Consider the following 15,211-nt stretch of genomic DNA (forward strand, 5'->3'; position numbering starts at 1 on the left):
TATTTCAATAATGAATTTGTTCACCTTTTTATATTTCCTGTTCATTGTTCAGCATCAGTCACAGAAAAGAAATGAAATCTTTCTGCAAGAAACCAAACTCACTGCGAGGTTGCAGCCAGGAGTGAGCAGCAATAGCTGTCTGAGCAAAAAACAATGGGGTCAGCCCAACCAAGCAGCAGAACAGGATGCTGACCTGGTTTTGATACCTGAACTTGACTTCCGCTCCCTAGGCTAGAGATGATATGGAAGCATTCATCACAGACCCCCTTCCCAGGGAGGAGAGAGCCCCTCACACATACGGGGCTCCAGCGGGAATAGAGTTGTGTTAGCATGATTAGGGGCCAGCCTTGTGATGGCTGGATGAGATTGGAGAGAGATAAATATGGGGGAAGTGAAAAGGGGAGGGGACTTTAAGAGCTACACATGCATGTTCATAGCTTCATACCCCCAAAAGAAGCAGAATCCAGTGGAGTCAAATAAAAGGGCCAGGCTACTGCTGGAAGGAGAAGGAGAACCAACCCTTCCCCTGCTGAAAATATAAAGGCCAAGGAGGCACAAAATGCACGACAACGTCGGAGTCTTGGTATTTATTGCAAAGACTGACTACATTGCTTGTGTACAGTTAGCATGTTACACTGTCCTCCTTCTTCTGGGTCAGGTTACAAAACACAGGTCATACACTCAGTTACACCAATCACATGTAAAATACACCACACACACACAGCCGCGCACGCGCTCACACACACATACACACTGGGCATTACAAAATTAGATTGCACTTCATAAAAGTTGAAAGGGAAGGACTTGCAGACAGCCAAAAGGCAGGTTCTGGCACACAGACTTTGCTTTGGGCATCTTCTCCCCACTACTCGGACTTCCTTGTTGGGCTTTTAAGAGCCTTGCTGGGCACCACTCAAGGGGTGCAATGTGTGGCACAAGGCAGAGCAGCAGGGGCCTGACATATCAAACATTAAGGGCCAGTCCTAAGTGCTTGGGTTTGTTTGTTTGTTATTTTAATATTTTTTAACCAAAAAAAAAAAAAAAAGGGGGGGGGAGGTGATTCAACTCTGTATTCTGAGTCTTCGTGTCCTGCTTTTCCTATGAAAAAAACATGAACTCTGACTGGCAGCATTTTTCCTACTGTCATGAGTGACACGGAAGTTGGAGGCCAGCATCACCGAATGGTACCTGCCAAAAAAAGGCACAGTCTACATAATGCAGAATCCTTTCCACAGCTACAAACACAGGGCGTGCTTGATGGGGAAACTCTGATGCATTTTACATAAACAGCAACAGCTCTCGGGGCTGGGAACCCAGTGAGTACAGGTATGGTGCAGGTCAGCAGTCGCTATTAGTGGCTCAGGAAGGAGGGCACAGAGGAATACTACAGCAGGACCAGCGGATTCACCCCCCTCCCCCCCATGTCAGCCTTTACTGTAAGAGATGTGCCAGAAAAAGAACCATCACGCACCCAAACCAAGTAATAACCAAGTGTTCATCCTGCTAGCCCAGGGCCTTCCAGCAAAAACAAGGGGAGACTACATTACTACGATGTGCACTGCCAAAAACTGCTTCACTTAATTGCATGGGTTTTTTAATTAACTAACAAGTTATAATATTACTTTCAAATGATGTGCAAAAATCTTCCTAGACGACTCGGGGAGGAGGCAGGGATCTAGGTCACTTTTGAGGGAAAACAGTTTGACTAATTCAGACATGGAATTATCCTGAAAGCCATAGAAGATAAAGGGGGGGGGGGGGGGGGGTGTCCCTGGGCTGGAAAAGTTCATTCCCGATTCCTGCCTCCTGCCGTTAGCTTTTTCAGTCACCAGACTGGGAACATGTCTTTAGTACATCTGCTCCACGGTTAGTGTTCTCCTCTAGCAAGCAAAAATGGGGTGGAGGTTGGGGAGGTCTCCGTTTTAAGCACTTCCCCTTCAACGGTCAAAGAGCTTTCTCACAGAAATGAAACCGGCAGAAAAAGGTTTACCAGAGGCTCGCATTCCAGGCCCATCTGACAGAAGACTCAAGTGTTTTTAGACAGAACCTATTGACTTGACTGGAAGAACAAAGGATGTTTTTTCCTCCCCCCCCCCCCCCCCTTAAAATCCCCAAAGAAAGTGGTTAGATTATTTGGGTGTGGCTCACAGTACAAAGGCCCTGCTTTTCCGAGCCTTCCGAGTCATGGGAGTACAGATCCTTGAACCATGGCCGAAGATGGCACACGGAGAAATCCTGCCCTCAGCGACACCAAGCCATGGCACAAAACGCAGAGTTTGGTCTTCTGCTGCTGAGGGGCCTGGGAGCGTAGAAAGGAAGGAAGGAAGGGGCCACAGCAGAGCCTACAACTCATTCAAGCAAATATACAATTTGTCTATTTACAGCCAATAAATACTGCAAAACCAAAGTCAGTAAAATAAAAATATAAAAACCCCAGTAAGACTAGGAATAAACAAACAGTTTTCAGTCCTCGTCCTTCCACATTGGGTAGTCTCCTGGCTCTTTTCTTTAAATCTTTAAAGCTGAATTTCAGGAGTTTTTTTTTTGTTTGTTTGTTTGTTTTACACAGTTTTTTCCATAGGGTCCAGTTTTCTTCGCTTTTTTTTTCTTCTTCTGAAAAAGTCTTAATCTCAAATATTTTCAAATATTTTATACTTACAAGGATAGCTGTAGTTTCAAATCCAGATGTATGTTTACATTTTTTTTTTTTGTGTAAATCTTTGGTGCAGTTCCAAAATACTGGGTCCACAGCAGACCCCCATGGATATTACAGAGATGATTAGATAAAAAAAAAAAGGAACAAAAATGAAAACCATCTAATGTCTGTAAAATGAAGAACACCTTAGCAAAAATATGCCAGAAAAGGCTGTAAACGATCGAGAACAGATCTGGCCACTGTGTCTCAGTTCCAGTTAGCTCCTTGGCTCGGGGAGCACTGCAGGAAGCTGCAGGTCCTGCTTGAGACCCTTAGCGGCGATTCACAGGGCAGCGCTCCCTTTTAAGCCTTTCACTGCATCGTCAAACTGGGGGGGAGGGGGGGGAGGACACAGGATCCCGTAATCTGCTCCCATTTCCCAGCCTCTGCAGAAAGTGCTGCTCCAGAGAGAAAGCAGCACCTTTACTCTTGGCCAAGTGAAATTTCTAGAAGCATTATGGCACAGTCTGGCCCCTCTGAGCTACGTCATAGGCTGGGAGGTGGCCATTTCGGGGGGGTGGTGCATGTTACTTAACTATCATGTAAACGTCCTCCTTTCCCTCAGTCAACTCATCATACACTGTTCTACACCGTGAATAAAGCTTTACAAAAAATTTTTTTATGTATATACATATATATATATATTTATAATGGAGAGCAGTGCAGATTAGTAAGGAATCTCTGCACAGTGCAGAAAATATTAACCCTGATCGGTGCAATGCCCGAGTGCTGCACACGCAGGCGTGTCTGCTCGGCTACGCCTTGTGCATTTGTTCCTGGAGTGCGGCTAGTGTCTATAACAACACTGACATCAATGCCCCCTCATGTCTCAGTGATTTCCTCACCACAGTTCATCATCGGTGGGATCTGTTCTTAGGCAGAAGATGACTCCCGGGTTCCCACGGGGCTCTAGCCTGTCTGTAATTATGTGCCCTTTCGGCTCAAGCCATGCCTGGACTGTGCAACAGCTGGGTTTTTGGACTGCTAATAGCTTCTAATGTCAAAGAAAAAGGGATTTAGTGACAGTCTTTCTAGCTTTGCTGCTTTGAAGATCAGGTGTGTCTGGGCATGGTTTTAGAATTTTCTGGGATTATTTTTGTTGATCCCGTTGAAGGCTAAGTGGCTGCAGGCAGTGGTGCCAGACTAGTACATGAGGGTTAGTAGAAATCAATAGAGGTGGTGCCCATCTACCAAGACAGTTGGATCCACTCACCTCGTTCATGAAGATACTTGCCTGCAAAGTATGAGGGGTGAGGGATCGTTAAGATTCAATGTGAGGCCTGGTGCAGACCACCGTCACCTGCCTTCCATTGCGGTCCATGGCACGATTGTAGAGAGAGACATGCAAGAGCCTTGTGGAGGTGACCTGCAGCCCTCAAGAGATGCAGTTCAGACTGGCGCAGTAATACTGACTTACTTTGGACCGCACAGCTCCCAACTGTTGCATCCTTCTGCTCCAGTTCTGGTCTTGCATTGGGCTTAAGAGGACAGGAACGAAGGAAACTGAACTTCTGCTGGTTACACAGTGGGAGCCACTTGCTCTCCTTTTGGCTGCTAATGTGAGCCTTGTCACTGATTCTAGAAGCTTCTGTAACATGTTTCCTCACACCAAACATGGGATATGGCGATGTGTCCACAGCCAGTTGCTCATTCGCATGTTTTGGTATTGTCCAGTTTTCTGATCTGTAACAGAAGTCCTCTGAAGGCACCTAAGGCACTGAAGAGCAGATCCAGCAACCTTATGGATATGAAAGGCAATAAAATGTCAGCTGAGACAGAAAAAGATGCTCAAGTTCTTGTAGAAAAGGTCCGGTAAAACTTGAGCAGTTTGCCTGCATTAATCTCTATAGAAAACTTTGGATGCTGCCTGCACCAGTAAATCCTGACCTCTTCCAGGATGACTGTGAATGCCACGCTTCTGCTCCATTGTTCCAGATGTGAACTGAAGGTGGCAGTCTTCTCCAGCTGTTTCAGCATGCTGCTGGGAGCTGTAAGTGCGACTGGGTGCTCCTATCATCTGCCATGCCCTGGCGCAGTGAGAATCACGTACGTCCCGGTTGCCAGGACTCCGCAACCACAGAGCAACCCATTTCCGTAGCCCGTGGACAGACCTTGATTTTTCCGTCCATGGCCTGGGGAACATTAAAATATCCCCTTGGCAATCTTTAGGCCCTTCTGTTTCATGCGGGGCAGGGTGGAGCTGGAGCCATGCTTGACCTTCGCACCCTTGGAGAAGCCCCGCCTCTTCAGCATGAAGTCATAGTTGGCTGCAGAGTTCATGGCGTAGAAGACATTGGCATTGTCGGGGATCTTCAGTTCTGGGATTGAAAGAAAGAGGGAGGTTGGCTGGTGTTAGTCTTCTGTCCACAGACAAGTTCAGTCACCCCCCCCACCTGCCACCACCACCTCAGTAATAGAACCCAGCTATATAGAGAGAGCGGTATTATTGAAAGAAGCAGATACCATATACCTGTACTGCTCAATCCTCTCTTCTTGAGGGTATTCTGTAATAAGCCACAAGGAGCAAGATGTGGAGAGCAACAGATTTACAACTCATTAGTAGAGTGTTTTTCATTGTAAGACCCAGGGGGGAGTGGATGCTCTTATTGACTCCAAGGGTGGCTTCCTGACTCTCTTCCCCAAGACAGACACTCCTCCCACATTCTCCACAGGATTTTCTTCTGCGTGTGGCTACCTCTGGAACAGCTGCCCTGTTTTCCTTCAGCATTGCGCCGCTCTCAATGAGTCTGAGCCACACAGCACCCAGATTACTATGCTATTCTTGCAAGACCGTGAGAATGGAGCAGGAGTTTGGGTACCACACTATTCAAATTCATTTTCGCATGATGCCATGAGAAAAGAACAGCTGTTCCAGAGGCAGCACTAGCAAAAAACCTTCTGAAGCAGGTGAGAAGGAATTAAACTGGGGGAGCCACCTTGAAGGAGGGTGACTAAAGGCGAGGACAGGATGATGGGAGAGGTGGGTAGGGGCTGAAACGGCTTTGGGGGAGAGTACAAACTGAGGGAAGAGAGTATATGAAAGAGAGAGAGAAAGGGGAGAGGACTTTGCTTTCCTTATATATGTTACTCTGAGCATGCCTGAGCATCCGGGTCGGCCACAGTATCTGAGGGGGACCCCTCTAGGCAGGCTGCTTCATTGAAGGGCCTTCCTTGCCCCATTGTCCAAGGTGCTGGCCACTTTGTCCAGGGATAGTCCTGGTTCTCATATTGATTTTTTTTTTTTTTGGCTACATTGGCCCTCACTGCATTAGTAAGATAAAGCAAGCGGTGTGAGGTCAGAATCCTACACTGGGGGCCAGCTCAGTGGTAGTGCTCTGTAAACAATGTGAGAGAGACCTGGATTAGATTCCTGACTAAGATCTTCTACTTTTCACGTGGCAGCAGAGAGGAGGAGTTGCAGGCATGGTACAACTAGGACACCTAATAGCCAGACTTAGTGTCCATGTTAGTGGATTCCAGAGGGAGCCACAGTTTGTGGCTCTTAGTCAAGGACAGTCACTGACATGGCTGGGCTAAATTGTTGGGGAGAGGAGGGGCGGGATCTATGACAGGGGAAAATCCCTGGGTAGTGGCCAATGAACGCTCCTGGTGCCACATGTCTGCCCTGATTCTGACTGAGCTGGAAACCCAAAGAGAGCAGGAAGAAACTGATGAGTCCAGAAAAAGAAGAGCAGGGGCACGCTGAGGAAGGAAGACAGCTTAGCAATGAGGGAAGGCACCATTAGTACCAAAAGGGGCTCTGGAGTGGATATAAGATAGTGTGAGCTGAGCGCAAGCTTTGATCATTTGCTTTCAAGACCGGCTGAGATCTACATGAAATGGGTTGGGCCTTCAGAGCCATATCACAGCTTCTTCCTTGTGCTCCAGTCACCCTCGCCTTGACTTTCTGTGAAAGGGACGCTGCTTCCTCCGTCCTGGTGGCCCTCTCTCCCAAGCACCAGCTCAGCCTGAGTGGTGGCTTTTCCCATCAGATCTGCCCTCTTAAGGGTGCAGGGAATCATGGGCAGACAGCACTTGGAGCACTGTAAAAGATCACTGCTGCCAGCCCGTGTGCCTTTTAAGGGGGTGGGTATGATGGGACACCGCCACACAGGCTAAGCAGTGCTTGGGAGAAAGTGCCCTTTCACCCCCTGTTCCCACATCTATGGCTTAAGGTAAATCCAGCTCTGCACATACCTCTCTCTTCAGAGAGAATCTGAACCAGCTCATAATCTTCCGGCCTCTCCCCGTCCAGGTTATGTTTAGCCATCGCTTTCCGGATTACCACTGGGGTTTTGTCTTGGCTGGTCACCTGGAAGAGTCCCGAGAAACACCATTACCCAGGGCTGAAGTTAGCAGGGTGAAGGGCTAGGGGATAGGCAGGGGATGTAGGGATTAGAGCAGGACACGGGGAGTTTGTATGAAGAGTGACCACAGGGACAAAGACTTGTTATTAAAAAAAAAAAAAAGTGTGGTATGAATGGAAAAAGTACACAAAATAAAATTAAACCATTCTAGACAAAAAGGAAAGAGAATAAGGAATGAAACCAACAGAGGGAGGGAAAAAGTTAAACTCCACCCCCCGCAAAACTGGTGATGCAACAAAGCACCCTTCTGCCCCTCACCAGGATACTCTTGTACATGTTGCCATTGTCCACATCAAGGCTGACCCGGATGATACAGCAGTCGTCAATCTGCTGATTGTAGAGAGGCAGAGAAAGGGAGGAGTAGCTGGAGATGCCAGACACCGATCGCTTATGGGTGCGAGAGACCGTCACTGGCGTGGAAGAAACCGAGGACGAGGAGGCACTGCTGGAACCAGATCCAATGCCTGAGGTGTCCAGGGACGAAAGAGAGCTGGACTCCCAGAACTGGAGATGAGAAGTGGGAAGGAGATGATAAGCAGCAGGACTCGGAGGCAGGTGCAAAAGGTTTACACAAGGTAACTCTATCCACAGACTTTCTGGCAGGCACATTGTCTACTCCAAGAAGGCTGGAAGCTTCCCAATGTTCTGAACAATTACAAACCATACATACAAAGATATAAACTGGAATAAAAGGTTTCATCAGAGCTAAGAAGGCTCGAGTGATCTTCAATACAGGGGGATTTGGATGTCTGACAGATACTGAAGGAACACAGAGGTCGACATTCAGAGAGCCGGTGAGTGGGTAAGCTCTGCATTAAATTTTCCCCTGATATTCAGATAGAGTTATTCATATGACTTTACCCATAAATTTGGCTGGAGAGCATTCAACATGTGCGCTCACCTGCTAAGGTTTAGCCCTGCTCCCCGCCCCCCCCCCCTCCCCAAAACGCTGCCAGGGACACCCTTTTATATCGGGATAAAATATGGTAATTCCAAAAGTTACCTGCACAAAGCCTTTGAATGGAGACCTCATTGCATTTTTTTTTAATATATATATATTTTTTTTATTTTTCCATTAGTAAATTCCATCCTGGTAAATGGATGGATATAGAAAACAGCTAAAAACTTAGCTATTCTAGCTTACCAACAAAACAAGCAGAGCAGTGCACACTGTCCCATCACAAAAAAAAAAAAAAAAGAGTACCACATAGGCAGCTGTGGTGTGATTTCCTGCCCTCCTACCCCCAAACACATACAACCCGACCGCAGAACAGGTAGAGCACAGGCAGCAATAGTGTAAGCCACACACACACACACACACACACACACACACACACACACACACACACCCTCCCCCCTCCCCCCCACTGTAGAACAGGTACAGTGAGCGGCAAATTAAAACCCTCTGACGGACTCTAGGCTCCAAGACTTTTGAGGCCTTTCCTTCTTTTTGCTTTAAATAATACTTTATGGGGGGGTGGGAGAACCCCTAGCCTCGGAAGGCCCCTAGGTAGGAGCCTTCTGTGATAGGTCCAGAACTGAGCACAGCGCAAGCAGCAGCAGCAGTGCAGGCTTCACACACAGACACACCCACCCAAGCAATGGCCTCACCCAGGCACTCAGCTCCTAGCTCCATTTACGCCCAACACCTTGTTTAAATAGCCACTGAACTCACGGTGCAGGGAAGAGGGAAGGGGGGCGCACTGACCCCGTCGTGGGCGGCAGGCGGCTGCTGCTGCGGTGCCGATCCCCTGCGTACCTTCTTCTCCTGGCATTCCGGGGACTCGGGGATAAAGCTGATGTTGATCTCCTCCACGTCGGAGCTGCTGGAGCCGGCGGAGGTGACGCTCAGCGAGTCTGCCGTGTCTCCACTGCACAGGTACTGGCCGCACTTCAGCTGCTCGAAGGATTTGGAGTGTGAACTGCCACCAGCACAGAGCTCAGCGTTTGGCGCTTGCCGACTGCCAAATGAGAAGAAGAAGAAATCTCACTTACACCCAGATATGCTGGGGGCAGGGGCGGGGCCTGTGGCACAACCAAGACTCAGTGGGGGAGGGGGCCGCTGTAAAGCCAGACCGTGCTGAACGGTAGAGGTAGAACTACCTCTCTGCCCAGCAGTTGTGCCGAGGCACAGATGGGCACAAATCACCTTAAGAACTTCAGTAGCTATGCTTCACGTCCTTCCTAACACCAATATATTAAAAGCATAAAATGCTGGGTCTTGCTCTTCTTTATTTGGTCCAGCGAGTGTTTATCTTTTTCTTATTCTAGTTTTTAAACAACAATTATAACCTAAACTGATGTCTTTGAGTCACTGAGGAGCACTTCTTCCACACATCAGTGTCAATGGCTCGTACCAATGTATGCCAGGGTATGGGGGTGGCCAGGTCACTTACTCGCTCCATCGCTTAATGATGCCTGTGTTCTTCTTTGCCTTTAGTGTGTTGCTGGCTGACTCAGACAGGGCCTCGATTTCACAAGAGAGGCTGTAACTGGAAACAGAAGGCAAAGAGTTAGGGTGTGGATCTCGGAGACAGATCCCATTATGGCTGGTAACCAGCTTCCCTCTCCTAGTTTGTGCAGGCTGTGTGCAGGTATGCACGGAGACAAGTGTGTACTTCTGCATGTAACTGTGTGTTCATGAAGGTGATGTGAATAGATATATTTACATAAGCACCACATGAATTAATAGCTGTTTGTAAGCTTTTTGGTATGCATGCATTGTGAACAAATGTGTACATGCGTGGGCTGGCTTTCACCTGTGTATTATTTCACACACATATGCATGGACCTCCCACACTGTCTCACCTCTCTGCCTCACTCAGTTTTTCCACACTGTGAAACCACTCTACAAACAGGTCCTCCTGGGTGAAGCTGTAATTGTTACAGGCAGACTGCAGAAGCTTTATCTGGGCAATGACCTCAAATTCCTACAGTGGCAAAAAGAAGAGGTGAGAGACAAGTTAGGAGAAGGAATGATGACTTTCTACCCTCCCCTGAAACATGAAAAAAAAAAAAAAAAATAAAAAGTCTCCCCAAGATGGTCTACCCTAGCACGACTGATCCTGCTCCTTCTCTCCCTAGACCTGGCACCCATGCATTCCACTGAATCACCTAATTATTGTAACAATTCTGGAGACTTGCAATCTTGCCTCCCATATTTAAATTTTCACTAGTTACTGATTCCTTTCTGTTAAGTTTGCTTCCTTCCTATTTTCTACTTATTATTCTATCAGTTATCCTGTTACCCCCCCCCCCCCCCCCCCCCGGTTTAATGTAATTTCCTCCTTTTTGTTAATATGTAAACCGATATGATATGTATTTTAATGTCGGTATAAAAAAAGCTGTTAAATAAATAAATAAATAAATTCCCCTCACTCGGGCCCAGCCACAGACGCACCCAAAAACAGAGATTCCACTCACCTTCCTTCTCTTCTCAAAGTTGATCAAACCACCCTGCAGGAACAGAAAAGGACACCCACGATCAAAAATCAGATCAGGGGAAGATTAGGGAAAGGGGGGGGGGGGGGGAAGAGAAAATTCTAGATCTTCCATCTTTCCTTTCAAAAGCCTCCAATACTGCTCTGATTAAAGCATTGGTGCTTCTTTAGGAAATCGGCCTGCCAACGTTTGGTCTGTCTTCCTGGCAGTAATCAGTGCTTTGCTGTCACATATAAAGCAGAAATCACAGCCCTGCTCAGGCGCCCCCCCCAACCACTTGCTCACTCTCAGGCTAAAGCCGAACCCTGCCCTCCAGTGTCAAACCCAGTTCAACTGGCACCCAAACATGTCAGCTGCAGAATTAGAAACTGGACAAAGAAATTAGGAAAAGCCACTCACGTCCAAGTAATCCTTCATAGCTGTGTCCAGCATCACCAGGTCTGTTAGGAAGGTGCCGAGGTAGGGGATAGTCCCCTGCATCACCCCCTGAAGTTCACAAAGATAAAAAGACCACTTTTCAGTGGCAAAACCTGGAAAGCTGTTAAGCACATAATGCTGGCAGGCAAAAGATACTACGCGAGGAGTAGGCAACTCCAGTTCTTGAGTGCCACAAACAGGTCTGGTTTTCAAGATATCCTTAATAAATATGCATGCGACAGATTTCATGCACTGCCTCCACTGAATGCAAATACGCCCCATGCATATTCACTGTGGAGATCCTGAAAACTAGACCTGTTTGACGCACACAAAGTTCACAGTTGCCTACCCCCTGTACTGCATTACAATTTGCAGTCTGACCCAGGGACCAGAGCCCAGGACTGTGAAGCACACAAACCTGAGGCTAGAGCCCGCTCTGTCACTTTCCGACATTCAGCAAGTCACTTAGAATCTCTGTGCACAAAATGTAAGCCCGGCGGGACAGGGACGCAAACCATGTGACTCGTCTTGCACACCACTACATACACTAACAGAGCATACGGGAGTAATAAACAGGGAAGAAGCTTAGGGCTGTCTGTCACCTTGCTTTCTGTGCAGTTCTGCCTACTCTGCTGCTCCCACTCACCATTTCTCTTTGCTGCTGCTGACGTTTCTGTGCCCGCTTCGGGTTGATTTCCAGAGTGGCAAATTTGGACGTTCCCTCCTGAGTGGAAAACAGAACAGGCTGTCATGCAGGGCATTGTAGTGGCGTTCAGAGGTGTCCCGGTTTCTCCCCTATCCAATATACTTTAATTTTAATGCCTCTGTTTTACTTTTAACCAGGAAACAGAAAAACAGTGAAAGCTGATTCCAAATGATGCTAGGAAAGAGCTGGAATCTGAGACCCAAATTACCATGTTGCAGTCCCAGAATCTGTCCAGATGAATTATTCAGTAAAAGCTACAAAATGCAAAACCCAGGAAACAAACATGCATTCAAGTTTTAGTTCGGTTCACTGCAAGCAGTACCGGCACAGTACCAGCAGAGAGCAGTCTCAGTCCACTGCATCCTTCCAAGCTCTCTACTCCATTCTCCTAACGCATACCTTTCCCAGCTGCCAGCCAAAACCATAAAATTCTAGGGAATTCCAGATCAAACAATGACACTACACCCAATTAGTTCCACTGTACTGCAAAATGCAGGAGTGAGCAGAAGTGAGCCAGCAAAATTCAGAATGACTATAGCCCCCAGGTAAGACAGTCCTAGGCCTGCCACTGCTCTGGTCCTTACTGTCCCTGGTGCAAAGCGTCTACTGCTGGTATTTGCCAAACTTTGTGCATGGGCCCGGGACAATCATCTCAGAGCACAATGCTCTGCCTCTGGTGAAAAGGGACAACTAATTAAGAAAAGTTAATGAGGCATGTCAGGGGGCAAACCCATGCCATATAACTGCCCTGAATGAATTTTAAAAAAAGGGGGTTGGACAAGTTCCTGGAAGAAAAGGTCCATAAAGAATTATTAGCCACCTAGACTTAGGGGAGAAGCCACCTCTTATCCCTGGTAGTGGGCAACAAGAAATGGATTTACTCTTTGGTATCTGCTAGGTTGGCCACTGTCACCCACTGGGACTTGGTGGACCTTGGTCTGAAGCAGCATGGCACTTCTTGTGTTCTTATGAACGAAGGCTCTGCCTGCACTACATCCAGGATATGGGCACACTAGACAGACGCATGAGAAGAGTCATCAGGGAGAAGCTCAAATCCTGAAATTAGCTTCGAGCTCCATTTTTACCACTGCAATGTATTATATAAGGGCAAACGACTTGGATAAAGGACTCTGGATTCGTCAAAGCTCCCTGCGCTAATTCCATTAACTTATAATACTGGCAATTTTAAAACAAAATCCAAGTTAAAGCTTACAAATTCAAGGACCAATTTAGCTTAAAATTCATTCAAGTGGGTCATCTATGCATAAGGACAAACAGACTGGTTGATTCTTAACACTTAGATTTCTCCAGTGTTGCATGCATGAGATTTTATTTTCTTGTTATTTATTTGCTCTAAATTTAATCAACAGCAGTCACTTACAAAAGAAAAAGTGCACAAAGAAATAAAGTTAATTGAAATAAAAATAAATGAGCAATGAACAGTACGAGGTCCATATTCAGGAGGCATTTAGCTGGATACCTCATTAGTTATCTGGCTACATGTTAGACAGATATCTTATTATTCAGCCAGATAAAATGGGGACATTTCGGGGCATTTCAGGGAGAATTTACATTAGCCTGAGAAGTTATCCGGCTAACTCCGATATTCAGATAACGATTCCAGCTACGGCTGGTTGTGTCCCAGAGCTGCCCTAAAGTTAGCTGGATAAAGTTATCCGGTTAACTTTAAGATAGCCAGCTATATTCAATAGTGAAGCTCCACTATCGAAATACCTCCAGGTATTTAAGATCTGCATCATATCTCCCTTGCATCTCCTCTCTTCCAGGATATACATATTCAGATCCTTCAGCCAGTCCTCATAGGTCTTCCAGTACAGACCCCACACTATTTTGGTCGCCCTTCTCTAAACCGCCTTCATCCTGACTCTGTCCCTTTTGAGATACGATCTCCAGAACTGAACACAGAACTCTAGGTGAGGCCTCACAAGGGCATTATCAGCTCTTTTTTCTTACTGGTTATGCCTCTCTCTATGCAGCTCAGCATTTTTCTGGCTTTAGCTATTGCCTTGCCACATTGCATTGCCGCCTTCAGATCATCAGACACCAAACCCCAAGGTCTCTCTCTCAGTCTGTACACATTAGTCTTTCACCTCCCTATCACATACAGCTCTTTCGGATTACTGCACCCCAGATGCATGTCTCTGCAATTCTTGGCAATGAATCCCAGCTGTCAAGTCTTCAACCACTCTTCAAGCTGTTTAAAATCACTTTTCATTCTTTCTACGCCTTCATGTGTGTCAACTCTGTTGCAGATCTTAGTATCATCCACAAATAGACAAACTACCTTCTATCTATTCCTCAATGTCGCTCACAAAGATATTGGACCAGTCCCAAAATCATTCCCTGTAGCACTCCACTTAACATTGTTCTCTCTTCAGAGTAGGTTCCATTTACTATTACACACTGTCTCCTATCAGTCAATCAGTTTGAGTCCACTCCACCACTTTGGCGTTGAGTCCCAAGCTTCTCATTTTACTCAAGAGCCTCCTATGCGGGACCATATCAAAACCTTTGCTGAAATCCAAGTTAGAGAATTGAATCAAGGAAGTGATTTACTTGGATTTCAGCAAAGGTTTTGATATGGTCCCGCACAGGAGGCTCTAATCAAAAATCAAATGAGATTTATCTGACAGGACTTTCTTCTGCTGAATTCATGCTGCCTCAGCTCCAGTAACCCACTGGATTGTAGATAGTTCACTATCTTTTCTTTCAGCAGTGTCTCCATTGATTTTCCCACCAATGAAGTGAGGCTAACTGGCTTGTAGTTTCCCGCCTCCTCTCTGCTCCCACTCTTGTGAAGCAGGATCACCACAGCTCTTCTCCAGTGATATGGCATCACTCCCGTTTCCAGAGATCTATTGAACAGGTCTTTCAGCAGACCTGCCAGAACATCTCTTCAGCTCTCTCAGTATCCTGGGATGTACCTCATCCGGCCCCATGGCCTTGTCCACTTTCAGTTTTCCTAGCTCTTCCCATACATTCTCTTCTGTAAACAAAGTTTCGTCTACCCTACCCCCATCTTTGGTCTTCTCAACCATCAATGGTCCTTTCTCTAGGATCTTCTTTAGTGAACACCGAACTGAAGTATTTGTTTAATATTTCTGCCATTTCTTCATCTCTCTCTCTCACTTTTCATTTTCACTATTTCTCTTTGGGCCTCCCTTCTTTCTCTGGTATATCTGAAAAAGGTTTGTCACCTCACTTTACCTCTTTGGCAATCCTTTTTCTCCGCTTGACCTTTTGCTTTCTTCATTTCTTTCTTCGTCTCCCTCAGTTGTGCCAGGTATTCTTCCCAGTGTTCCTCTTTTTGAGATCCTTTGTACTTCTTGAATGCTGTACTATTTGCCTTTATTATTTCAGCCACCTCTTTTGAGAACCAGATTTTTTTTCCCTCTTACTTCTGTTTACTTTTCTGACATATAGATTTGTTGCTTTTGTAATTGCTCCTTTTAATCGGGCCCACTGTTGTTCCACCTCACCCATTTTCTCTCAGTTTTCTAGTTCTTCCTCCAGGCACGTCCCCATTTTGACAAAGTCGATATTTTTGAAATGTAAAACTCGGGT

At 46.5% G+C, this 15,211-nt stretch overlaps 1 protein-coding gene across 4 annotated transcripts in view; it reads right to left on the reverse strand.

The window, feature by feature from the left end:
* Window positions 1–572: 572 nt before the first annotated feature.
* Window positions 573–15,211, reverse strand: part of RALGDS (ral guanine nucleotide dissociation stimulator) — a 124,799-nt gene continuing 110,160 nt past the window's right edge. For 2 of the 4 annotated variants that reach the window (XM_029611274.1, XM_029611273.1), the window contains exons 10-18: window positions 11,567–11,644; window positions 10,903–10,989; window positions 10,486–10,518; window positions 9,871–9,992; window positions 9,459–9,554; window positions 8,738–9,023; window positions 7,321–7,566; window positions 6,893–7,007; window positions 573–5,013 (exon numbers count right to left, since the gene is read on the reverse strand). In XM_029611274.1, the coding sequence (XP_029467134.1) occupies window positions 4,838–5,013; window positions 6,893–7,007; window positions 7,321–7,566; window positions 8,738–9,023; window positions 9,459–9,554; window positions 9,871–9,992; window positions 10,486–10,518; window positions 10,903–10,989; window positions 11,567–11,644 (1,239 nt within the window). In that variant the 3' untranslated portion in view covers window positions 573–4,837. The remainder of the gene's footprint in view (window positions 5,014–6,892; window positions 7,008–7,320; window positions 7,567–8,737; window positions 9,024–9,458; window positions 9,555–9,870; window positions 9,993–10,485; window positions 10,519–10,902; window positions 10,990–11,566; window positions 11,645–15,211) is intronic. The other 2 variants (XM_029611276.1, XM_029611275.1) reach the window with 2 other exon arrangements.

This window comes from Rhinatrema bivittatum, chromosome 8 (genome assembly GCF_901001135.1).
Source record: "Rhinatrema bivittatum chromosome 8, aRhiBiv1.1, whole genome shotgun sequence".
Taxonomy (NCBI): Eukaryota; Metazoa; Chordata; class Amphibia; order Gymnophiona; family Rhinatrematidae; genus Rhinatrema; species Rhinatrema bivittatum.